Source organism: Centruroides vittatus, unplaced genomic scaffold, assembly GCF_030686945.1.
Source record: "Centruroides vittatus isolate TY-2023 unplaced genomic scaffold, ASM3068694v2 scaffold_1167, whole genome shotgun sequence".
Lineage (NCBI taxonomy): Eukaryota > Metazoa > Arthropoda > Arachnida > Scorpiones > Buthidae > Centruroides > Centruroides vittatus.
Genome location: NW_027122671.1, coordinates 2,386,144 through 2,413,054, shown reverse-complemented (window position 1 = coordinate 2,413,054; position 26,911 = coordinate 2,386,144). Strand labels below are relative to the sequence as shown.

The following is a 26,911-nucleotide window of genomic DNA, read 5'->3' as shown; positions in this document are numbered from 1 at the left end:
TCTTTTTAATTTTCCCATCCTCTCTATGTAATATATTTGAAAGACCGAGGAGTTTCATAAAAAATACAACCGGATAGAAAAGCTTCCGCCAATCTCTCGAATTTGTTTGCAGACCAAGCAAATCTTTTTTGGGCATTGTAACATATAATTTAGCATTCAAAATAGAAAAGTTATTGTGCTTTGCATTAGTGGTGAGGTGCTATCTTGTTTAATATATAGAAAAAATAAAAGTAAGTCAACTTTACCAATACAAGAACCGTCATATCTGAATTATTTTATCATTCTTAACTTTATATAAGATGTATTGATTTTCTAAATCAACTGATTTATTGATTTTTGAAAAAATCAATACTTGATCAGTGTGCATTTTATTTAATTAAATATTAATTATTGTAAGTTAATTAGCATTATAAAAACTAAAAATTCAGATTTAATTAGCAATTCAGTTAAAAACTAATTATTTTAATATAATTTCATTTTCTTGAATTGTTTTAATTTCAACTTATAAATATTATATAAATATTTTTAAATAAAAAATCAAATTTAATTTTAATCCACTTTAAATTGGTTTTTCTAAAATTTGCAAATTATTTTGATGTATTTAAAGTATTTAAAAAAAAATTATTTGTTTTAGTATTTATGAAGGTAAATCTCATTGTTACTGAATAAATATTCACTAATGATGTGAATATTATTGTAAATATAAAAATAACTTAGCAATTAAAAACTGTATTTTCTTTTTTTTTAATTATCAAAATATGAGAACATAGGGTTTAAAGAGAATATAAAATATAGAAAGTTATTGATAAATTTAATTCTTACAAAACTTTTATTTTACAATTTTTCATTAATAAAGAACCTTTAAGGTATACAAACTGTACATAAAAAACTTTAATATAAGCTCTGTATCTTATATTTACATTTGCAATTATTAAATTTCATTTGACCAGAACAATAGGAACATATATGAACCAATAGCTGACAGTCATCTAAGTTTCTTTCATGCTACTCTCAAAACTTTTACTTCTTCCATTATTCTAAAATTATGTTAAAATAAAAGGAACTACTAAATCTTCTTTGTGATCAATTTTAATTTCTTTCAGTGCATTCAGTGTCTTGTCAACGACATTATTCATCTGGAAAATAATGAAAGATAAAATTCAATATATATTCACACACACCAGCAATAGCAGACTTACTAAAACTACTTTTTAAAGACAAAACAAATATTTTGCAATGAAAGTATAAGAACTGTGTTTGTTTCAAAGAAAAATACTAATAAATGATAATTTATCATTATTTTTCATCAATTTTTAAGAACTTTTTAGAATAAAAAATAACTATACAAAATTAAAAATCCTCTCAAACACCTAAAATTGATTAATAATACATAAATTAAATAATAATATAAAATATGTATAAAAACTGAAAATTAAAAATTAACTCCTGAACTAATTTCACTCTACTGAAAACAATTAGCTGAAATGTTGGATCAACTGTAATGTTGTCAGGAAAGATAGAATATGCATCATAATAAGTGATATTTGTTTAATTTATTTTGAAGTATTTTTATAAGGTTAATTTAAATTTAATAAAAATAAAAGTGTAATAAATTTAAAGTACTTGAGTCAACTTAAACTGCAGTAAAAACAGATTAAAAATCCTTTTAAGTAAAATAATTTTCACTTCTGAATTTTTATATAAACTTGGGATTGGCCTCATGAAATAAAACAATGAAATACAAGGATTATCTGCCACAGAAATGCTATCAATGTGTATTTGTAATTTAGTAAAATGCTATGTGAAATGAAGCCAGCCAATTGGTCAGGCATGAACCCTGAACAAACTACTAGTGTTCAGTGGTTTTATTCACTCAGCCACTGGTGGCCCGAAATTTTAAAAATAAATGTGTTCTTTCATTACAAATTTTTGTAGATAAAGATTCTTATTTATCCAGCACAAAGGGACTGCTTTCTTTTATTAATAATTTGCTTTACTATTATTAATTTAGTAAAATGCTACTTGAAATACATTAATGTTGAAATAAAGATAAAAATTTTCAAATTTCATATTATTACACACAACATTACATACATACAGTATAGTATTATGTTATGCAACATTATGAAACAAAATTAAAAATTATTATACTTCAATAGTAAATTCAACAACTTAATAAAACACCTAGTATTGCTGAGAAAACTTATTTAATCACAAACATTTTCAGCCTAATGGAATAGGCCATCTTCAAGTGACAGGCAATCGAACGTATTTCAAAATTGTATTAAATGGAACGTTCGAAAATTACAAATTCAAAATTAAAGCAAAAATAAATCTACAAATATAAATACTAAATATTATGAAGCCATAATAATATAAATAATATTCATAATAACATGAAATAAAATAAACAAATGAAATAAATGAAGTAAAACAAAATAAAATAAATACATAAAAGATATAAAAAAGTGTTAAAAAGGCATCGAATTACAAGGGGCAGATAGGGACTAAAGAATTTGTATGTTTTGATTTTTCATTTATGAAGAACTTCCATGCCAAAGCTAAACCCTCTGTATCTCTTGCATTAATACAGCCGTCCCTTAGTTTACTTTTGTAGATTTCCATTTTTTCATGTTGTAAAGCTATGATGGGGATCATACAGTCTTGAGAATAGATGTTTCATTCCATTTAACAACTGAAGCTTCTGCTTGCACCATACATGACAAAAGCATGTTACAGTTCCCTTTATTAACGTCATATTTGTGTTCTTTAAGCCTAATAGCTAAATTCCGTTTTGTTACTCCAATGTAGTCCTTCTTAATCCCCAGTTGCCGGTTTTCAAATGGAATCTTATATACCCCCACTGTTTCTTCTTTTTTAAGAGAGAGAATATTATATAAGTTAGGGACTCTTTTACAAAAGAGCCCCTAACTTATATAATATTCTCAGGAATGACAAGGACAAGTTTGTCAGGTATAATATTCTCAGGAATAACAAGTTTGTCCTTGTCATTCGTGATTGTCCTTATATAAGTTAGAGACTCTTTTACAAAAGAGCCCCTAACTTATATAATATTCTCTCTCTTAAAAAAGAAGAAACAGCGGAGGTGTATAAGATTCCATTTGAAAACCGACAACTGGGGATTAAGAAGGACTACATTGGAGTAACAAAATTGAATTTAGCTGTTAGGATTAAAGAACACAAATATGACATTAATAAAGGGAACTGTAACACAGTTTTGTCATGTATGGTGCAAGCAGAAGCTTCAGTTGTGAAATGGAATGAAGCATCTATTCTCAAGACCAGGCTTGGCCAACCCAAATTGTTTCGCGGACCACTTTGATCACGTGTAACATTACGGTGGGCCACAATTTAGGCAAAGATGCTTTTAAAAAAGTAAAACAAATAGAAAATGAATAAGATTTTATTGTTATACCAAGAGTTCGTACTCGCACTTACACATTATAACAATGACACATGCAAATTTTCATTTATTTAATTGTTTTGATATACACATAACGGGAAACAAAAGTTTTAATAGATATATAATATTGCTTAGCGGGCCACATATGGCCCGCAGGTTGGCCAGGCCTGCTCAAGACTGTACGTCCCCATCATAGCTTTACAACATGAAAAAATGGAAATCTACAAAAGTAAACTAAGGGACGGCTGTATTAATGCAAGAGATACAGAGGGTTTAGCTTTGGCATGGAAGTTCTTCATAAATGAAACATCAAAACATACAAATTCTTTAGTCCCTATCTGCCCCTTGTAATTCGATGCCTTTTTAACACTTTTTTATATCTTTTATGTATTTATTTTATTTTGTTTTACTTCATTTATTTCATTTGTTTATTTTATTTTGTGTTATTATGAATATTATTTATATCATTATGGCTTCATAATATTTAGTATTTATATTTGTAGATTTATTTTTGCTTTAATTTTGAATTTGTAATTTTCGAACGTTCCATTTAATACAATTTTGAAATACGTTTGATTGCCTTTCACCTGCAGATGCCCTATTCCATTAGGCTGAAAATGTTTGTGATTAAATAAGTTTTCTCAGCAATATTAGGTGTTTTATTAAGTTTTTGAAAGAAAGCTGGGTTGGATATTTAATTAATTATTAGTAAATTCAACAGTAAACAAAATACGAAATTTTACATAATGCATTCTAATATTAAGCATTTTTGAATTTATGTTTCTATATTAAAAAATATAGAAAAATAAGTTCTCTATAAAACAGATTATTATTCATTTTTACACTACAAATAAATTATATTAACATGACACATTTAAATAATGTGATCTTTAGTTTAAATTTTGTAAAAATAAAATGTCAGGGATGATAATAATGTGATAAGGAGAAAACTTTTAAATTCCATTATAAAGGACAAAATGTAAAATAAATCACTTTCTTCATTTATATATGCAGCAAATAATTAAACTGTACAAAATATAAATTTAATTAATAATAAGGTTTTAATCAGCTTATAATACAAAGTCAAACTAACCAATGCAGTAACTCAATAAAGTAAACACACCTTTAAACCTTTAACAGTGAGTAATGGTTTGGCCTATTAACTTAGTCATGAACATTTACATTTCCCCATCTTCAGGTACATAAGGATAAAAGATAAATGCTAGTATAGGATAGGTAAGACTGGATAGACCAAACAATCAAAGAGACTTAGATATTGGCGGATGGTGTTTTTGAATGATTTAAAAAACTTGCCAGGCAGAGAAAAGGCAATCTTGTCCTGCTATTTAAACATATATTGATAATGGTATTGTTAAAGATTTCATAGTTTTTATTATACTGGCACGAAAAGGGAAAGAAAGAGTTCTAATGCCTCGCTGCCTGCCAATCTACTTTGTTTCTGGGAAGTTCAACAAATAAAGATAAAATAATACTAGACCTTCCCCTTTTGATATTGTCCTTACATTTAGTGAATTTTTGGTTGATGAATCTGGAACTATAGCCTACTTAAGCTGTTTTGATGAATGTGTAATATGGTAGGTGTGTCTAATATTTTGTATTTGTGTAAAAGCTTTTAATGTATTATGTTTGCTTTTTAAATATGTAGTAAGTAGTCTGTCCATATTGCGACCTGATGTTGTAGAAAGTGGCCAAAACTACGAGTATCATCTGTAAGTGTTGTATCTTTAAAAATGTGCTTCCTGTTCTTTTTCAGGTTTACAGCTTAATCTTGTATGGTAATAAAGCCTTCTGTCTCTCCAAACAAGCATCCCAGAGCCAGCAATTTGATGAAGTTTGTCAATAAGGTCCTGGCTAAGATCATTAAGATGGATATGTGGTTTTTCCATACCCAAGACTGCTTTATGTATCTGTGTCTTTTAGTATTGTCATGTCCAGGTCAGTTTTGTATAGTTTAACCACATATTGATATAAACATGTATTGAATAAAAATCAATATATGGTTAACAGGTTTATATAATTGCAATGATTCTTCTTTTTTATAGAATAACTTTGGCAGTATCTGTATTTGTTTGTAGTGAAGATTTAAAATATCTATATAAAACAGCTCCAGTAATCCAAGTAATTTAATTAAAAACAGACAATCTGCTGAAATTATAATAAGGCTAAGTTAATAATTATTAACTTAGCTTTATTATAGCCTAATAATTCAGTAAAATGGCTGGTTTTGATTTAAAATATCTGTAAAGTTTTGCCCTACAATGTTTTACTAAAGTTTGTTTTACAATGAAAAGTCAGCCTTTCTATGAACAACAGAATGTTGTTTATGTTTTGTTCTATTCATGTTTTTCATTAGAGAGGTTCTTGTTCTGTGTATCCAATGCATAACTCTAAAGAAATGAGTACTGGGATGACATGTATTGATTGCTTTAAATGTGTGCTTTGCAATTAATATATAGATATATAAATATATGATGATAATCATATCTGTTTTTATAAAAAAAAAAGAACATACTGATTATTTATTATTACTGACATTTATCATCATCATATTCATCTTTACACTTTTCATCCCTTTTATCAAAGTTTCTGGAAACTTGTAAATTCTCTTTTAATTTTTCAGTTGATGTATTCATCCAGTAAACGATTTTATACAAAATGATGTTAAACTGTCTTATTCATTGCTGATTGGCTGAATCTAATTTACACAATGAAATTTAAACATCTAAATCATACTCAAGTGTGAGATTTAAACACTCATTTTTTTTCTAGGTCATGCATATGCAGTGCCAAAAGCAGTCAAATCATGCAGCAAAATCACTCATGTGGATGCTCAGCTTAAATGATGGTGATTATAACATACAGATCTTTATGGAAGCAATTGGAAAAATTATCAGAATATTTTTAAATATACAAAATTATTATTGAAGAATATTCAAGAAGAGTTAAATATTATATTAGCAATTTTTACTACTTTTGCAATGGATAAAACTATTTACAGATCATCCAAATGCCAACTTTGCAATATTTAAAATATAAATTATATTAGAATTCTTTCATTAAAATGCTAGAAGGGTACACAAAGAGAAATAACTTCTGTATTAACAATATTGATGTCTTACATGAACAATTTTGAAATTATAAAAATATAAAAATTGGAGTGTTTAAAACAAAATCAAATAATGTAGAAAATATTAAAATATTTTGATATATTTTAATCAAAATTATTATTATTTTCCTATTATTCAAGAATTAAAAAAATTATGTAAACAGAATGTTAAAAAAACACATTTAGCATTTATATAGAAAATATTATACACTATAGAGTAAAAATCTTAGAAACAATTGAGTTTTTGATCTGTTTACTAAAATATTAACCATTTCATATATTGGTATTATGACTGACTTACTGACTTCTGTGAAAAAAAAAAAATAATAATAATAATAATAATCTTAAGAAATCTTTATCTTAATATTTACAGAAGTGAGCCACATGTTCTCCTTCCATTTCCATGTACATATGGCACCTTGTTAGAGTCACAAACTCTCAAAAATTCTAGGTATTGAATTATTTATCTTAAATGATTGTGTTTTCAACTTATGTTCAACTATACTGAGGGTTTTACTCAGCATAGTATGAAATATCTACAATATAAATGCTAAATGCTTTCGTTCAACATCTTTTCTAAATTTAATCAAATATATTTCTTCATTTGAAATAAATTATTTACCATTTCTTTTTCTACTGGTGAAACTGGATTTTTTGATAAAACTTCTTCAGGCACAGGAATATCTTCTAATAAACAGCTTTTCTTATTTGATGTAAATGAAGGCACTGTTGAACTTAACCTCTGAGTATATTTTTCAGCCTTATCCATAAAGTCACGACTCTCTTCCATTGATTTTAAAGCTGGTACATCAATTACATTTCTGATAAAATAATTTTAATATTTATTTTCTTAATTATATTAAAATTTTATAACTTAACTATAAATATAACATTTGTGTACAAATTTAGATACACTAAATGATTATATTAAACTTATGTATACTATATATCATAAAGTTGTTATCTCATGTTATAATTTATGATCAGTCAGTATACTCATAATTATGACTCAAGCAGTCTAATCTTGTTTTTTCAGGTGTATAAAGTCAAATATATTATAATAGAACTTATTACATCAAGCAACTAATTATTACATGAAGAAATATATAACTTTTTATATAATATTTTCATTAATCAACACTCCAAAAACTTATTTTAACAGCAGCAGGAGATTAATTTTTATGTGGATAAACATTTTCAACCTAATTATAGACGTGCTTCAGATCTTAAATTTTTTGTTCTATCTTGGAATTTGAAAAAAAATGACATATTTCAAATTTTGAATTGTGTCCTATGTTCTTAGTATAAATATTTACAAATTTAAATCAATTTTATGTAGATATTACAATTGAAATGAACATTTAATAAATTTAAATGAATATTATATAAATTTATGCAGGTTTTATATGTATACTTTTGTAATTAAAGATATTCATTTTCTTGGGTTTTGTTTAGATCATCATAAAATGTTTGCCAGGCACTTGAAATCTTCTCAATTTTAAGGAGAAAGGTAAGATTATGGATATATATAAATAACCAAACACACCAAAAATAAACTAAAAAGAAGCACTTAATACACACAAGCATAATGTAAGAGATGACTTGGGCACACAATAGATGATAGCATTTATACAGTGACAATTTATTTTGACTGCATGCACAGTTCAAATGTAAAATCAAAAAGTATCATTCAGCTCTAATTTCTTTGGAATTTAGTGTTCAAACTTTGAAACATTCAAAGTATGAGGTACCAAAGATCAACAACTGCCGAATTATCGGGCTAGCAAATGGCTATAGTAATATTAATAATTAAAGTTAATTTGCTACTAGAGTTAGGCGTTAGGCGCCATCTCTTGCTAAATTTAATAATTAGAATTTTAATTAAATAATTTAAATAAATTGATGACCGTCGATGGTGGTACGGTAATCTTATATCAACTGGAAGGGAAGATCGGAGCGAAGGTCCGGGTAGCGTAACTGGTAACGTGTCTGCACGGATAGCAGAAGTTGCGGGTTCGAATCCCGCTTCGGGCCGATTCTTTTCTTCCAGTTAGGCCTAAATTTATTTAAATTATTTAATTAAAATTCTAATTATTAAATTTAGCAAGAGATGGCGCCTAACGCCTAACTCTAGTAGCAAATTAACTTTAATTATTAATATTACTATAGCCATTTGCTAGCCTGATAATTCGGCAGTTGTTGATCTTTATATGTAACGGGTTAGTTGTTGTTTATTTATATATGTATGAGGTACCACTGTATGTTACTTCTAAATTTGCATATGGCAGTGAAGATTAATTCAAACACTTGAATGGCATGTTTAGTAACTGTAACTTAGCATCTTAGGCTGCATTCACACTGCCAATGAACATGACCACAGATTCTAAATGATAATTGTTGAGGCAAATGCACCCATCTCTTTCTGTAGCATGTCACTGCATACAGTTGGCACCATTTTACATTGATCGTCAAAAGAGTCATGTGCAAAATGATCACGTAATTGTTCCATTGAAGAATTTTGAACTTTTGTAGAGAGAGGTCTTCTCTCTCCTCCTTTTTAGCAGCTTTAAATTTCAGTTTGTTAACATTAAACATTACACATTTGTTCCAATACAACTCGAAAATAATGACAGCTTGTCTTTCATCATTTTCGTTCAGCATCAAAGCACATTCACATTGTTCATTAGTTTTCACCTTAGTTCATGCACAATCTACATTAGGCTTAGCATCATTCTGCAGCTTTCTATGCTTTTAGATCAGACTCACCTCTGTTTTAAAATTAGATATGCAGAGTAAAATGTTAAGTTTTTGACTTCAACAGAGAAATTTATTACGTTTGTTAAGAAAAATATTGAAACGTTGATGGTAATCATAGACATTCATATTGAGAGAAAAACAAAGTGATTTCCATGCTTTGGGTTCAGGAATTTAGACTATTTATTAAGCTTCATAAGGTCTCTTTCTTTAACACAAGAGATTAGCAGTTCCTCCATCTTTGTTCAAAGAATTGTGGGAAGTTCATGTTGATTGACCAATTCCATTACAACAATGACAAATGTTGAATCTTGGCTAACTTTAGAATGATGAACAACTAAGACGAAAGGCCAACAATAATGACTAGAGTGAACATTTTACAGACAAAGACAAACAATAAAAAATTGCTTTTTGTCATTGTCGTCGGCAGTATGAATGCAGCCTTACTTTATAAAAAGTTCAAAACCCTTGCTTATAAGGAAACCTCTCTCTCTTCTTAGTTTTCTTTTCACAAACATTTCCAAAATTTAATTTATTTGTAAGTTCCCAAACCATTTTTGTATATTAATAAAATAATACAGAATTTGAATATTAAATTACCATATGATTAGTTTTTCTAATAGATATAATATACTGTTTTATTTCTACAAAATTTATATCACTTGTTCATCTATACAACCTCGCATAATGAGCAAAATAAATTGTGAAAAAATGACTCGCTTAACGAGCGGCCAGGAAAGGAGAAGTCCTGGATAGTGTGCATGCTCCATCTAGCACTCATTCAGCTAGCATCTTAGTGTCATTTTTCCAAACTTTTTCCAACACATACTACATATAAACATCAATAACCATAGCCTGTTATATAATAAACACGCCAAACGATATGCCAAATTCTTGGGCTATGTAAAGGCTATAATTTCATATTAGAAATTAATTAATTTAACTAGAGGTAGGCAGTTATACTTCCATCTTGTATTAAATTTAATGACCAATTTCAAATTAAATTTCAGAAATGTTTAAATTAAAAATTAATTATTTATAATTATTAAATTTAATATGAGATGGAAACAACTGCCTACATCTAGTCAAATTAATTAATTTTTAATATTTAATTATAGCCTTTGCATAGCCCAAAAATTTGGCATATCATTTGGTGTATTTATCGAACAAATTATCTGATTTTTTTTTGTTTTCTGCAAATCAAATTCGTATTTCAGGTTGGTTCATTCCGCGCTAGAAGAAAAGATGGTGATTCATGCTCCTTAACAATATTTATTGTATAATTTTCTTTGAATAAACATTACACATAAAATATTTGAGTATATTTTTCGGCGTGGAACGCATTATTGTATTTTACATTAATTTCTATGGGAAAAATTGTTTCGCTTAATGAGTGTTTCACATTACGAGTAAGACTCTGGAATGAAGTATGCTCATTAAGTGAAATTCCAATTTTGTGGTTCAAAAATGATATTTCAGAAAAATAAAAATTAAATAATTTTTTCTCAATTATTATAAAAATAACAACTTACACTTCTACTTGTTTCACAATTCTGCAGAGAGTATCATCATCTGACTTATTAGGAATATTTGACATTTTTTTATCAGAAGTGCTAAAAAAACAAATGCAATAACACTGTATTATTATTTTTAACTTTTAGAAATAAATTTATAAGATTAAACCAAATTCTTTAAAAATACTTTCAGCACATCTAAAACTGAATGCTGCAAATTGTCATCATTTTCAACATTATTCATTAAATTGAATTAAATCACATTGAAATCAATCAGCATTGGTGACTGAGGAAACAATGCACCAATCCGACTATCATGAATTATGATACTAATTCAAACTGAATTTGAGTTTTGAGCTATCTTATCAATAGCAGAGTCTTTATTCCATAGTTATTAGAATATACAAATAGAATACTACTAGATAGAATTGTCATATTTAAAAACAAAAATTGTAAAAGTAATTGTACCATACATGAAAGTTTGATTTTTTTTCTAGTACTCTTATTTTTAATTTAAACTTTACTTCTAAAAGAATATCTACTTTACCCATAATGTTTTGTATCTCCACCACTAACAGGATTTTCTAACAATCTCTTCCTTTCATCTGCAGCATCTTCTATCTTTAAAAATAACAAAATTATTGTTAATTTAATTGTAAGTAATAACTATAAATAAATCAAGTATATATATATATATATATATACTTGATTCATTATGTATATATAAGTTATTAATAAGGTAAAGGCATTAAAGCTTGACAATGCATTAATGGTTGACATTTCCAAGATATTTTCTTGAGAGAAAAAAAGTTTCTAAGAAAAGAAGTTGTTTCTGATGTATTTTGGATGCTGATTTCAGAAAAAATAACCAAAAAATTCCATCACATACAGTTTTTTCACAATATGAAATTTTTGGTTTTCAGTCTTTGTGTTTTTATGAATATACAATTAACATGTAATTTATTTTTGTTCGCCAAAATTCATTTATATATATATATATATATATATATATATATATATCTTATTTTGTTATTTTATAATAAACAATTAATAAAATCTAAAAATGTTCGATACACATAAATAAAAAAGGAAAAAAAAGTAATAAAATAGTGTAGACAATGAGATGAAGTTCATTCATTCTGTCACTTCCTCTTAAAACAGACAGCACTTACTTCATGCATTTCCTGGATTATCTGCAGCCAAAGTGAAGGAAGGTGTCTTTGTGGGTCCAGATATTCGAAAACTTATGAAGGATGAAAAATTTGAAGCATGTATGACAAACGTTGAAAAGGAAGCTTGGAGCTCCTTTAAAGAAGTTGTTAATAAATTTCTAGGAAATTATAAGGATCCCTTCAAACAAATTGTACAAATTATGCTTGAAAATTTCAAAAAATTAGGATGTTCTGTCAGCTTAAAAGTTCATTTCCTGATGTGTCATCTGGACTATTTTCCTGAAAATCTTGGTGCCGTCACCGAGGAACATGGCGAAAGATTTAAGCAGATGGAATGCAGATACAAAGGTAGATGAAACAAGAACATGATAACAGATTACTGCTGGTCACTACATAGAGAACAGCCGCAAGTTACACACAGAAGATCTGCTTCCACACAGAGTTTTCAACACAAAAGAAAAAGGTACTACAAAGCCTTAGAAACTTGACTTTATGCAGCCATTGCTGAATATCCAGAATCATATGCTTTTGTACTAATGACAGTAAACGACTCAGTAATGTAGATTCTAAATATATATGTGAGTATTAAAGTAATTTTTCACACAAAACTTCTTACTTATTACTTTGTTTTACTTCCCAGAAATGTATTTACATGATATATAAAGCATTATTTTTCTAAATTTTCAAATGCAGTTTTCAAAAAACTGTTATGTGATGGACAAAAACGAATGACATATTTGAAATTAGCATACCAAAAATAAAAGTCAATTGCTACTTTGCAAAAATATTTGTTCCCTGAAAATTTGCAGACCTGTGTTATCTATATTAATTGATGTTAATGATTAAATGTCAACTATTGATAGTCCAAATGTCAACTTCTAGTGATTTTTGTTTATAGGTTGTGTCAACTGATAGAAGGGGTTGCACTGTATAGTACAAAAATCACTACTTGGCAATATTTTTAATAAAGTAGTGATAAGAACCCTAGTCATCTTATTTCAACATACAGTATGAAATTGAATTACAAAGCATGCTTCAGAAAACAGCAGAATGTCAAGCTCCCATGCAATGGGAGTCATGTGCAGCACATATCTAGTGATGTCATAATGTCACATGGCATGTTTAGACAGGAAAGCAGAAAGTGACAAAAACTGAAAGCAGTTTTCATGCAATGCTACACAGCATTTCCAGATTGGGGATTTATTTTATTGACTGACAGAAAATTTGAAAAATTTTTTTAAGGTGACATTTCAATTTGATCTTCTTTCAGTAGACTAAAAGATAAAAATTTTGACATGACAGAACATGTTTGGTTGATTGCATATATTATCATATCACACACTATCCATGTGCCAAAATTCATCAAAGTTGATGGGTGACATAGGCATAATACTCCTTGTAATTATTTACTGATTTAAATTGATCATCAATAGTTTGTTTATAGTTGATTCTCAATAAGTTTAATTTTATTAATTTAAATCTTTCATTAAGTCAAATTTTATTTTCATTTGGATGAAACTTCCATAAACTCAATATAATTTTTGTCTCAAGTCAGGATAATTTTGTGTGCGCATTTTGTTAATTCAAAATCCAGCTTTCAGTGAATTTATTTCATATCTAATTTTGTATTTTCAAGGGAATAGACCATATTAAGATAAACTTTAAGTAAAAACAATCATTTAACTATGAGGTAGCATCAAAAAGTTCCTGGACTTTTTGATGCTACTTGTTTTAATAAAACAGACTTTAGGATTAAAAGCTTCTTCGTAAGTTCATAAGCAAACATTAAATTAGTATTAGGATATATTTTCTTTTACGAATTTTATTTAATCTGGCTGATTGCTGATAAGATCTTTAATTAAAACCTCAAATGTTCTGGATGTGATCTTAAATTTTATTTTTATAGTTGTCCTTTATGAAATTGTAGATTCTCAGCTCTCCGATTTTTTACTAGTTGAGGTATTGGTGCATTTAGGACATTTGTTGTCTTTGATGTTTGTGGTTAGGTTTTCCTGCTGTTTTGTTGTTGAGAATGAGAGGGTTTACTCCAATGTTGGGATTTGATTGTTAGTCTTTTGAGAATGTGTGTTTTTGTCTTTTTTTTTTTTCATTTTTCTTTTTCAATTAATCTTTTTTTTTGTTTATTTTATGGGGTTTTATTTAGTGCTATGTCTTCTTTTTGTGTTGTTGGGATTTTGGTGAAGGATTTTGTTTTATTGTGTCATGTTTAATGATTTCTTTGTTTGATAGGATTTTTATCCTGTTCTTTTTTTTTATAAGTATTAAGTTAATAAAACAAATAGTCTTCAAAGCTGTGAATGATGTGAGTCATGCTAGGCTGATTTGAATTTTTAGATTTGTTTTTATTATAATAAATTATATCTATGTTCCAAAAGTAAAATTAGCTTTATCATCTTTGAGAGAGGAATGTGAACAAAATACCTAATTTTAAGAGTTCCTTCCATAAATTCTCCGAGTTGATACATCAACTCAGAGCTTTGAATTATATATATATATAATTCAAAGAATAAATTTCATGATATATATATATATAATGACGGAAAGAAATTTCATAGGCAAAATATGTGTTCTAATTGAGTCTAGTAATTCCAGAGATTTTAATTTTCTAATAACCACTGTAGTTAAAGGCATATTCCTGAAATTCAGAAAAAATAAAGAACATAAGAATACATTATTCTTTAGTCACTTATCCAAATAAACCACATTTTAATTTTTAAATAAATTCTATAATTCATCACTAAATCTTGGTTTAATATTCATAATCAAAAGCCCGATTTTTTTTCTCATCAAATAACTACAAACTTGTTTTAATGAATTTTATATTTTCACAAATTTTCTAAAAATATAAAATTCATTTCCAAAGCGTATTTATTAATAAAATGTATGAAGAAATTACACAGATATAATTATAACTTAAAATTTAGAATTAATTTAGAAACCTTTCGAAAAGATTGGATTAAATTCAATTTAATTCTTTAATCCTTTAAAGTTACGAAAAAAAAACAATGCGATTGCTTCATTGGCACGATAAGCAAGCTTAAAACTGTCCTAATTATTAAAAAAAATAAACAACTTATCTAGTTTTATTTGAAAATAATTGATTACTATACATAAGTTACTTTAACAACATACTATTAATTAAGCTTGTACATTTTAAAGGCTGAAATCATTACAATAATTCAAAAATATGAAGTTTTTTATGACAATCACGTGGTTTCTCATATCAGATGTTACGTTATATTTGACACCGACAACAAATAAAAGCATTGACTTTATATGAAAAGATTTTACTTGATTCTGTTAAGAAAATAATTATTAAAGATTCGATTACCTGAGACGCTTCCTCCTCTTTTGTACAGCAAGATCCCATTTTGTATCTCTCAAACTTCGATCAGCTGATTCACGTGATGAAAGAGTAAGAAAAACGCAGCAGTGTTGCCACATTACAAAAGATTCTTCAATTTTTTTTTGTTTCTTAATATTTTTTTATAAAAGTAAATTAAACATTTAGTATATATATATATATCCAATGCCATAGTAATATGTTAAGAAAAACAAAATAAGGAGCCTAACTCTTCATTTCAACATTAAAACATAACTGATTAACTTAGTACCCAAAATAATCAGTTTCTATTACAATGTAATGAAATTTAACCATATTGCTAATAACATTACAAATCAGTATAAACGGGCAATTATTTATAGTGACATCGTCACAATGGAGGACTGCAATTTTCAATCGTTTTTAAGGAAGGCATAGAGAGTGACGAGTCCTCTTGGCGTTCGACGTTACTTTCTATTCTCCTCGCGAGGTCTGCCTCTTCGTCCTAGCTCGCGAATGCGTCTTTCGTCTTTCAGAAGTCGGAACGGGGAAGAATCGGAGGAGAGCGCCGCCGGTTTTGTTGCTGTGGGTGGCTGCGGTTCCCTTGGCCTAGGCGGTGATCCTCTTCGATTTTCCCCAACTCGTCCTTTGCACCCGGATTCGACACTTTTCACCGGACATGACCTCTTTACTCGGACGTGGCCTTCTCTTACCCGGATGTTCTCACGGACTTGTCTCCCGAACGTGACACTCGATCGACGACAACGGATTTGACCACCCGGACTTGACACGTTTCTTCACAGGACGCGACATTCGGCTGACCTTTCTTCCCAAACAGCTGTTACGAGGATTGAGCTTCCAGTTGAGGTTAGGTTAGGCTAGGCTAGGTCCTTCGCTCTCCTCATGACACTGTTCGGGAAGAAAGACTATCTGATAATGTTGACCTTAGATAATAAATGAATGAACTTCTCGTTTTCTCACTGTCTTTGTGTTTTGTAGGAACATTTGGGAGGGAGATACTTCTCACTTCCCAACTTTACCACCAAGAGGACCAAGTGGCCATTTATCGTACAAATGAATATTTTCCGAAATCTCCGATGGTAAGAACTCTTTCGTTTCATTTTTAACACATGTTATTCTCGTATCATAATTTACTGTTTTTCTGTTTTTAGACATGCCGAAGACGTTCTTCGATCACACACACACGCACGGACATAACATCACTGTACACGAAGATATACACCGTTTAACCTTTGCTCGAATTCTCGAATTCACGCACTTACACGTCAAGCGCCTCGTTCTCTGTAATTCCACATAATGAAACAACCCGAACACTCGCGTCCGACCCTTGGGTCCTCGTCGCGGAAAGTGGAAATGCCAATTTTAAAGATTAAAACACTTCAAATTGGCGGCCGAAGGGTCTCTGGTAATCACACATCTTACATGGATTAAATGGAATTTTACACATTCGCATCAATAATCGCTTTGTGATGAATTTTCCTGTTACTAAATCTCTGTAAATTTATTATGGTAAGAAATTATTTGTGCACAAATCTCGCTTGTATTTCAGTTTTGCTAAATCTTACTTAGGATCATCATTTAAAGATCTTCATGCTCATCGTATATTTCATCACACTTGCAATATGGCAGCTGGGGATTTTTTGTTTTTTTGTTTTGTTTTGTTTTGTTTATGGAGGGCCTTTTTAATCTTATCCATTGTCGGTTTCTGAAGATCCACAATTTGGGCTGCCGGACTGTCTTGACACACTAGGTACAGATCGCCCCGGGTTCTTCAACAGCCCGAAATTGATGTCAGAGCGGTAGACTGAAGTTTTAACAGCTCAAACATCCGGCCGTCACTTTGCTATATCAGGTGTTGAAAGTATAACAAATAGCGACACTTCCATATAAACATTTTATTATTGTACGCAGGACACTTGCACATAAATTGTGTTTAGTTGGTCTGCAATGTACCATATCTCTTACACAATATATTATTTCGGTGAGAAATTGACACCATTTTGTTCACGGCGCGTTTTAGGATCTTAGTAGCCAATTATTTCTAACACGACCGGATTTCAACAAATCTAACCAAACTTGGGCCAAAGGTTATACATATAACATAAAGAAAAGATGGATGGGAGGCCGACAAAGTCTCGCTTGGAACGACTCGGGGCCGGTTTTGGTAGGTACGCAGTGCGTGCATGAACGCTGGCGGCCGATAGTGCACTAAAAAATATAATTTTTTATACTGTAAATGTAATAATCAACTGGCTCCTGCCGGTCGTTATCTAACTCCTTTCGGGGGAGAATTTTTTGAATGATGTATAGTTAATCTGCACATGCCACCCCTAAGCTTTCTATATTTGGTCTCGAGTTTCATGTATCGAACTCCGTTCTCGAGATTAAGGAATTTATAGGTCTACATCTTTTTTTTTTTTTTTTTCAAATTGCAGCCCAATTTAAATAAACAAAGAGATGTGTTGTTAATTTAAATAAATTTTTATATACACATATTCATATACTAAATAAGAAAAATTTCATTTTAATTTGTAGCTTGTATTTCACGAAGGCGCAGAAAGGCGCCTATTGTCAACGGGGAGGTTTGATTTGAACGGGTCGGTCGTGGGATTTGAATTTACTCGCGTTCAGCATTGATAGGGGCGGTCAAATATGTGTAGCACGCAGGCGGCTAACAGTCCAAAACATGTCCTGGTGGCGTCGACAAGAAAAGGTCAACATCCGCCTCCCACATATTGTAGTATTTTCCATTATCAGAAACAGCTACCGTGAGAAACTAAATTCATTCCACACTAAATAAATGTTCTAAAAACTGAAATAATTTCCTCAGGCTACAAAGTATTGATTAATCATACCATTTATCTTGGCTCCAAGGGTGATCACCTTAAGCAGGTCCTACTGTCATATAAAATTTCAAATTATATGCCTGCAAAGACTTCAACTGAGTATAAGTTTATTAAACGTTAACTAAATATCTAATCAAAAATATTAGTGATGTAACGAATATTCGGTTACTACCAGGTATTCGGCCTATTTTTCACTATTCGGCCGAATACCGAATACCTAAAAACAGGAGTAAGAAATAACGAAAACACAGTGAATTAATCATTTTAGTAACTTTTATTAATGCTGAACATTAAACTATAATTATTAAAGTTAATAAGAAATAGCATCTAACTCTAGTATTAAAGCGCCCTCCAGCTGCTTAACTAAATTACAAAGGTAGACAAAATTGGGGTTTCTATACTTGAAGTTTATTGTTTTTCCGGTTGTAAGAGACATGATAAGATCGAAATTTCTATTCATCTTTATACGAGAATATTAGGTTTTTGCGTACATATTGACGTTAACATCAATGTACGAGTATATGCAGGGAAAATCACGCAATTTGGCCAAACTCTTAATATTAACTTTCGTGGCAACGCAACAATAAAACTCTGTGTACTAACAAATTGTCAGAGTTTTATTGTTGCGAGCGGTCGTTGATTGTTAATGCGAACGGTTGGATTTTTAGTTCGTGCGGTCAAAATTTTCTCGTTTCGAGTGTTTTTCTCAGTTTTGTTTCGTTTGCGTCGATTTTATCGGTAAGTACAGACTACGATGTTTCTAATTTTACGTATTTTTTGAACATTGTTAAGCCGAATATCACAATTAGTGCCAATGATTTTCCGACGAATCTCTATTTCCATAACAATTGATCGGTCTTGACAGAGACGACGGACGGGGTCTTTCCACTCATTTTCACTCTTCGTTAAGCCCAAATCCAATGGAATCTAAATTAATAAATACATTACATTGGTATTAGCGCGCTATAGTTTATATACGCATCATATTCCATATGATATTTGCACTGTTATAGTGTGAACTTTAATTAAACAGAATAATTCGAGATTATTCGTCTAAATTTTCACAAATGTTTTGTGTTAGGCAATGGACAGAACTGTACAATTTGTAGAAACTGATTTCTATAGCGAACATTAAAAATCGTTTGAAAGTTAAAATTACTATATTTAACAGAGATTTTATTATAATATTCATTTGTGACTTTTCGTTATAATTAAGACGATATTTTTAAAATTATTTTTTTCATTAGAAATCTTACAATTTACATAAAATTAAATTAACAAAACGAATACGAGTTGTATTTTCATAATAGTCGTTTCTTTCTTTTGCAGAATGGAAAATTTCAAGCAATTAAAGAAGTGGCGCACCTCGGCAGATGGTGAGGAGGAGGAGGAAGGCTCTTCGTCGTCTTCCGTTCCGTTTCCGGTGATTCGGGTGCTCCCGAAAGATGTCGAGGAGAGCGGAGAGTGCGTCAAACGGGTGGTCGTCATTACTCCCGACGATAGCGCCTCGACTGTGGTCGACTACCTGGGACTGCGATACCCGGAAGTTGCAGAATGGACGGTGGAGTGTCGAGGGGAGTCCAAAGTGGTCGTGGAAACATCCGTCGAGCAGAAGAAACCTTGGTGGAAAAGGCTCTTCTTCTGCTGCATAAAGTGAATCTTCTCTCTTCCGAGATCACTTCCACCCACGTTCCACTTTTCACCGGATATGACTCTGCCACCCGAATACGACTTTGTCACCCGGAAATGACGTTTCACCCGGCTACGACTTAATTTACTGGACTTGACATTTCATCCCTGATTGGGTTTCTTCGTTTTCAATTGACGGACAGACATTTCTGCACTGGTTGTACAACTTACTTCGATTAGATTAAAGTCTGATGATCTGCAAAGTGACAACCAAAACATAAAGCAATGTTTTTACCAGCTCAAAGACTCTGTTAATTGTCTATAAATGGACAAGGCAACTTATATTGTACGGACATTCACACTGTATTTAAACCGGTGTTCGACTGTCATTGTAGTCCGAACCAGAATTATAATTACTTCAACAATTCAATTTGTAAATCGAATTGTCTGAAGTGTATATAAACTTTCATATTTAATAAATTTTAATATGAAATTTAATTTTAAAGATTGGCTATTTATCAAAATAAATATTAAAATTGCACACTTTTAGATTCATTAAAACGTTTCTACTTTTATCAATATTTATTTCCATCCCTGTCATCGTTTAGGTTTACAATAACGTGACTATTTTTAATATAGAAACGGGCGATAAAGTAATTAAAATGAGTACCATAGTTTTGCAATGAATTGGAAAATATCGGGAATTCACCAACAAAACTGCTCTCCCGCTTTTACAACGCCGAATTAGTGAATTCCGAAGCAAAAAGGCCGTTCTGCAGTATCGCAGTCACACAGCGCCAAGTGGAAAATTCACTGATACACGAATCAAAATTGCCGATCTCTCCCTCTATTAAACGTCTGTAGTAAATGTGAATATCTCGTTCGAAAGATACTTGTTTTCTTAGGTAGCGTGCAAAATTTCGGGTTTTTCTGTAAAGGGATTGCCGAAATATAACCAGTTGAAAAGTGCAAAGATCTCCATAAAAGCTGTAACTTTTCTCTTTCTTATTCATTTGGCGGTGCAGATGCTCCTAGAGAAAGAACACCGCTGGCTCTAGAGAGGTCATATTTTAAACTTAAGCCTTTCTCGTTATCAGTGAGGTGCTGGCGAAACTTGCGGGTGGATAAATCAAACTTGGCGGGGTCCTATCCCTTGCTTTTATCGCTTCTTAAAATAAAATTAATCCGAACGAATGTTGTTGTTCAGAATAACAAAAGCTCAAATTTATGCAAATTAAACTTTTTTGTAGCGATTACACTAACAGCATATTGTGGGTGGCCGTCGTGACGCCCAGCGCCCTCGGAATTGTTGGTCGTAGCTGCCTCGGGTTTGAAACTACAAACTATAGGGATTTCGGAAGTTCGTAGCTTAGCAAAACCTTATAAAGTAAATCGTAAACGTTTGTAAATTAAACGGTTTCCATAAGCGCTGTAAAGTTATGCCCGATTTTAAATTAAGTTTAGGCTACTATCCTTTACAAAAGTTATAATTTTGTGTAACTTACAGATACCATTTAAACATTGTAAATAAAAAAGAGTTTATTAAAAGATTGCGGCCTGAAATTTACTGCAAACCAAAATTTTCGCCATGGCAGTATTACCGTCGCTCTCCCTCCTATATGCTTAGTATCCAGCAACTATATACAAATTCTATTTAATTCTAAACCCACATTATTATTTCACATTTAATGACTTGTGTATTTTTAGTAAATAAAAAAATATATATGTGGGGTTTAGACGAGTAACATTCCTAAACCGTTAAGATTTACGAGGGTTGCGGGGGAGACGAGAACGACAAAGGGGAGAAGTGGGAAAGACGACAGTTGGTGACGGCGCGAAAGGAAGAAAGAACGAATGACGTTACGATGAAAGGACAAAAGACGTTACGAAGAAGATTATCGTTCTATCAAGACGGTTGCAAGACTGTTGTCAATTCTGGTTCTCTCTATTTTTATCTCAATCACTATTCCCTCATATATAATAGGCTATTGCTTGATTTTGATGATAGCCGAAGTATGTTCTTTTACACGTAATAAACGCATTTAAACGCGTTTATTACGTGTAAAAGAACATTTTTTAATTGATACTTACCGAGAAGTTTTAAAACAATGTACAGGAAGCTAAAGGTTACAGAAAAGAAATGTTTGCTTGACATAATGTATTAAAGAAAAATTACTGCGCCAAGTGATAAATTTTATTAGACGAAAGAAAAAGAGATAGGTCGAAGAATGAAAGTAAAAGAATAGTGACAGCAGCACCCGGTATTCTCAGGTCGTCTCCGCCCCAAGTACTGAGCGGGCCCGACGCTCCTTGATTTCGGTGATCGGACGAGAACCGGTATTTTTAGCGTGGTATGGTATCTGCCCGAGACAAATCGCCTGCACAGTATCACTTATGCATATTCGTACCCAATTTGCGCTTCGAATATAGCTTTTTGTCCTTTTTCCCATCACGTTTTACTTTAAACCAGGTTTTCTTAAAGCGTTCGATATTACATCGACGGGATCGATGGGGAAAAGTTCATTAAAAATTGACAATATCAGTCAATTTTACTAACTTAATAAGACTTATTATATATGTAATATTATAAATAATAAACAATCTAAAAATCCCACTAGCAATTCTTTTATTCGTCACAACGTCGGAATGTTAACTTTTTCATTTATTTAATTTAAAATCTCCAAACCAAATCAGTAGTGGCTTGCCCCTGTACGTCATACTTTACCTTTAACAATAGAGTCATCTATCTAACTGCTTTAAGGAAAAAATTTTTCAATTGAAATAACGCGACTTCCGGTTTGCATCGGAAGTTCGTACATACTTGGTACATAGTCGGGGTCTCCTGCTGCCTCTAAATTTCCGTATCTGATCTCGTCTTTCATCTATCTAACTCCGTTCTCGAGATAAGGAAAAGACAGGCGGAATTTTCTGATTGCAACTCAATAAGCGTCTAGTTTGCTTGTCCTATTATAATTACGTAGCTTAACAGTAAAATAGAGGGTGTCAGTAAACTCAAACAGTAAACTTATCACAAAATTCCCCTAAAAACGGTATTGAACTTATAGAAAAAATAAACGGTATTGAACAGAAGGGAAGTCGCTATCTCCAGTGTGGAAGATACATAGTATGCTCGTTGCTTAAAGTCGTAATTCAACGAAGCATTTCTGCTTTTCATTTATTTAAGTATAACTCACCTCTAAGTGCATCAGAAGACCATTGAAATTAACAATAGGAAATAAATTTTATAGTTAATAAGGAAAACGTGTTTTAAATTTCTTTTATTCACCTAACACGACGCAGTACTTGTAGTCCAAATAAAATATCAGCGTAAAGCCGTAGTCACACCTTGCGATATCCAGCCGCGCAGGCAACTGCAACTGTTCTCGTTAATTAGTTTGTGTAGTTATGGCAACGCAACGCTTGGGCGATCTGCCTTTCGGGAGGTCTTTTTTAAGGGTAACTGGCCCCTATTCAGGTGTTACAGACGTAGAGAAAATCCGGAAAACTCCACGTGGCCAGCCCGTCCGAGCGAGGCGCGAACCGACCGAATTCCCGGTGTTCAGGAAACGAAGACCGTTTGGCCACTGGTAGGCCCTCGTTAATTAGTGGCCCTTCGAAAACCGGCGCGACTGCAACCGTAACTAGAAACAAAAAGTTTGGCGTATTCAAAATATCTGCGCGCAGCCAGCCCCTCTGTTCAAAATTTCAGATAACTTCCGGTAGCTGCCAGCGTGCCTCCAGCATCTTTTTCGGTAATCCATTCACCAGCAAACAAGATAGCAGCCACCACGAGGCTCGTAAGAGCTCTATTTTGAGTTGACAATTTTGAATTTAATTTACTTTTTGATAAATAAACCCTGAATAAATGAAATAAGTTTAAAAATAAATTTAACGTAACGCGGAAGTCCCATCATTCACCATTTTTGTTGTTTTTCTCTCCCGAAATTCCCGGCAGTCAGCGTTTGTGTTCTGTAGAAAACGCCAGCGGAACGTCACTTCCGGAAGTATCCCACTGGATTGATGCCGAGATTTTGAATACGCCCAATGTGACTATGATAAGACGTGCGCAATATGCGCTTGTTGCAGTTGTGATCGTCTGCGCGGCTGCAAATCGCTAGGCGTGACCACTGCTTTACATAGATACTTTCGGATTAGAAAATCGGAGAGCATCAAAAACTACTGTTAATAGAGGCCAGGATGCCAGATAAATATCTTTTACTATAATCGTGTTCCGCGTTGAATAAAAAAAAAACTTCATTGACATTGGCTAAATAGAAATTGAGAAAAGTGAGATCGAAGGTTTTCCCAGCAGCAAAAAATATACGGATGAAACACTTTATAGGAAGTGCGACTACACTGCCTATGGTAAATAAACCTAACCGAATGTTTTCTTTGCCATTTTTATGTTATTCTTTATCTTTACCCTCTCTTTTTCAATGCCAAGTTCGAAAGATAAATGCCATAATCTGAGGGGAAGAAATCCCCTCAGAATATGGCAGTTTGTTCTACAGATTCTGGCTTCAAATACGCCGCTAATAGCAACAGAACGTTGCCGCTCCAGTTGGATATTATAACTCCATGGAACACACGACCAATTACCAGCACTAGGCCATTGGTGGAGTGCAGAGCCCTCAAACCTGTAATTTTGAAAACACTAGTATCATAGCTAAAAAAGCTGACAGCCAAAATTTTAATCGAAATGTGATTTTGACAGTTTTAATGGGATTCTTTCAGTGGTGGACTGGCTCACCGAGAAATTGGGAATTTTCCGGTGGACCGTTTTACTTGTTAGTCGTTCCTTGTTTTAATAAAATGAAATGTAGTATACATTCTATTCAAGAAAAATAAATTAATAAAAAGCGCTGTCTCCCTATCCATTGTATTAAATTTTAAAAACGTCATATTCCAATTCAGGCCATAAGCCACCGCGGTACGGTCCACATGGACAGACATTTGGCTTGTTGCAAACACGGTCTATTACTTGAAATTTTAAAATGACAGCTTCAGGCTCGGACGTGCGCGATTTGTCATAGCCTTGCTTCGTGGTTTAGTAGTTTTAAAATAGACAGATGAATCTTGAAAAAATGAATACCGAAATCACACCAGAAAGTTTGTTCTCTTTTGAAAATCCACTTTTCACCTAAAATTTAATGTGATAAATTAACTGGAAAAATGTGATAGTCAGGCGAATACGTCGGTAAATAAAAAGATAAAGATATTCCCCGTTTGGATATATGCAATGTTTCTATAAGACCAATCAGAATGGGAGAAAACACATTTCATAATACAAACTGTATTTTTACTCTAAACACCCATCTTTTAGTTCTAGGTATGTGAGATGTGTAGACGATTACCCCGAAAGTCCTGGAATATTTCGACCCGTTCGGATTAAACTAGGGAACCCCCAAAGTGATAGGCTGTCACCTTAAAGGAGCTTTTCAGAGAAAAATTATTAAATTGAAAGCCAATTTTATATACAGTAAGACCCCGCTTAACGCTGATTCGATATAATGCGATCTGCTCGAAGCCTTAAAAGCTCAAAATTCACGCTGATTTAAATTATCGCGGCATTTCATTGATTCATATATAATACGATTATTTACGAACACGAACCAATCAGAAAAAAGTGGCAAAAAGGTGTACTTTCCTTAAATCTATGTTTGTTAATTTTGGAAAAAATATAACATCATCGATAACATAGGCAATATCGGCTTCGCTTGGCAAGAATTAACTGATAAATTGCACGAACGAAGTGTGGAAGAAGTTATGGCTGAAGATATCCAAGAATTCTCAACGAGAAGAGCCTAATCAATACAGCAGGACTAGATGTAGACGAGCAGGATATTGAGAAGTTACAGCAGGTTTCTGATGAGAGCCTTACCAACGAACTTCAAGAACTGGCAGAACAAGGAATTCACATAGAACTGGAAAATAGAGATTCTGAAAACGAAGAACCCAAAAGATTTTTCTACAGATTTCCTTAGTAAATGTTTGATAACGATAACCGAAATCGTTGATCAAATTGTAGCGAATGATCCAGATTTTGAAAGGAGTGCAAAAGCAGTATATTAATTTGTATAATAATATAACTTTAATAAAATTAAAGTGAAGTCTGTTTATTTTTGGTCGCGTTTTCCCCTATCCCTATTTAATCTATGTTAAAATGACCTCGTTTAACGCTTTGTCGTCTAGGAACGCATCCCCCGCGTTAAGCGGGGTCTTACTGTATATCTAAACTGGGTAAATCATCATACCTATTAAAATTATATTATTTTTAGCACATGATGTTTCCGAATAAAAATTATTAGTGTAGTCACTTCGGGACTCGCCTAAACTAATAAATAAATTCAACAATTAAGAGAAAATTTTGGTTTTATTGACAAGTATTAAGAACACGCTAAAATAATGTGTAACATGATTTATTAATTAATAAATAATTCGAGTAATATTGTTTATTAGACTATAACGATTACATCAGCCACTTGTTGGTTGAGAACATGTGCTTAAAAGACCTATTTATCCATGATGATGATGATGATGATGATGATAATTGAATTGTGATTACAAAAAGCAAAAGTATCTATATTTTAGCTTGTATGATTATGGACCTGCTAATTTTGATAACTGAGATAACATTATATGTGTTTACAATAAGTAAATTCTATATTTCCAATTAAATTATATTACAGTATTTAACTTCTATATAATTAGTACCCTCTAATTCAAACAGCAGCAATTGTTAATTAAAAATATTAAATTACAAAGTATCGTTAATTGCTATTCTTTTTCACCGATTATTATTCTTATTGCCAATTTTATCACGCAAAATTATGTAATATCCAAAATCAAATTCCATATTTTTTTATTTTGATATCTAATACTTTTTAGTGCCCACTAAGTGTTTTAATTATAAAAGTCTAACAATCGTGTAAACTTACAAAATATGCAAGAACAAGATTAATTTTTGTTACGTGTTGCTCTTTTCGTTAAGTACATATTTTCGCCCGAATATATTAATAAAACTAAATTATATATACACACACAAAACACACGAGAATAAAAACAATGAAACAAACAAAAG

General features: G+C 31.4%; 1 protein-coding gene and 1 pseudogene across 1 annotated transcript; both read right to left on the bottom strand.

The window, feature by feature from the left end:
* Positions 1-810: 810 nt before the first annotated feature.
* Positions 811-15,480, bottom strand: LOC136986640 (ragulator complex protein LAMTOR1-like). Its single transcript, XM_067284223.1, has 5 exons — positions 15,344-15,480; positions 11,367-11,440; positions 10,838-10,918; positions 7,174-7,372; positions 811-1,136 (listed from the first exon to the last, which is right to left on the bottom strand). The coding sequence occupies exons 1-5, from the start codon at positions 15,380-15,382 to the stop codon at positions 1,044-1,046; spliced, it is 486 nt and encodes a 161-aa protein (XP_067140324.1). The 5' UTR covers positions 15,383-15,480; the 3' UTR covers positions 811-1,043.
* A 6,596-nt stretch (positions 15,481-22,076) lies between these two features.
* On the bottom strand, positions 22,077-22,195 carry LOC136986754 (5S ribosomal RNA; annotated as a pseudogene).
* Between the last annotated feature and the right edge of the window lie 4,716 nt (positions 22,196-26,911).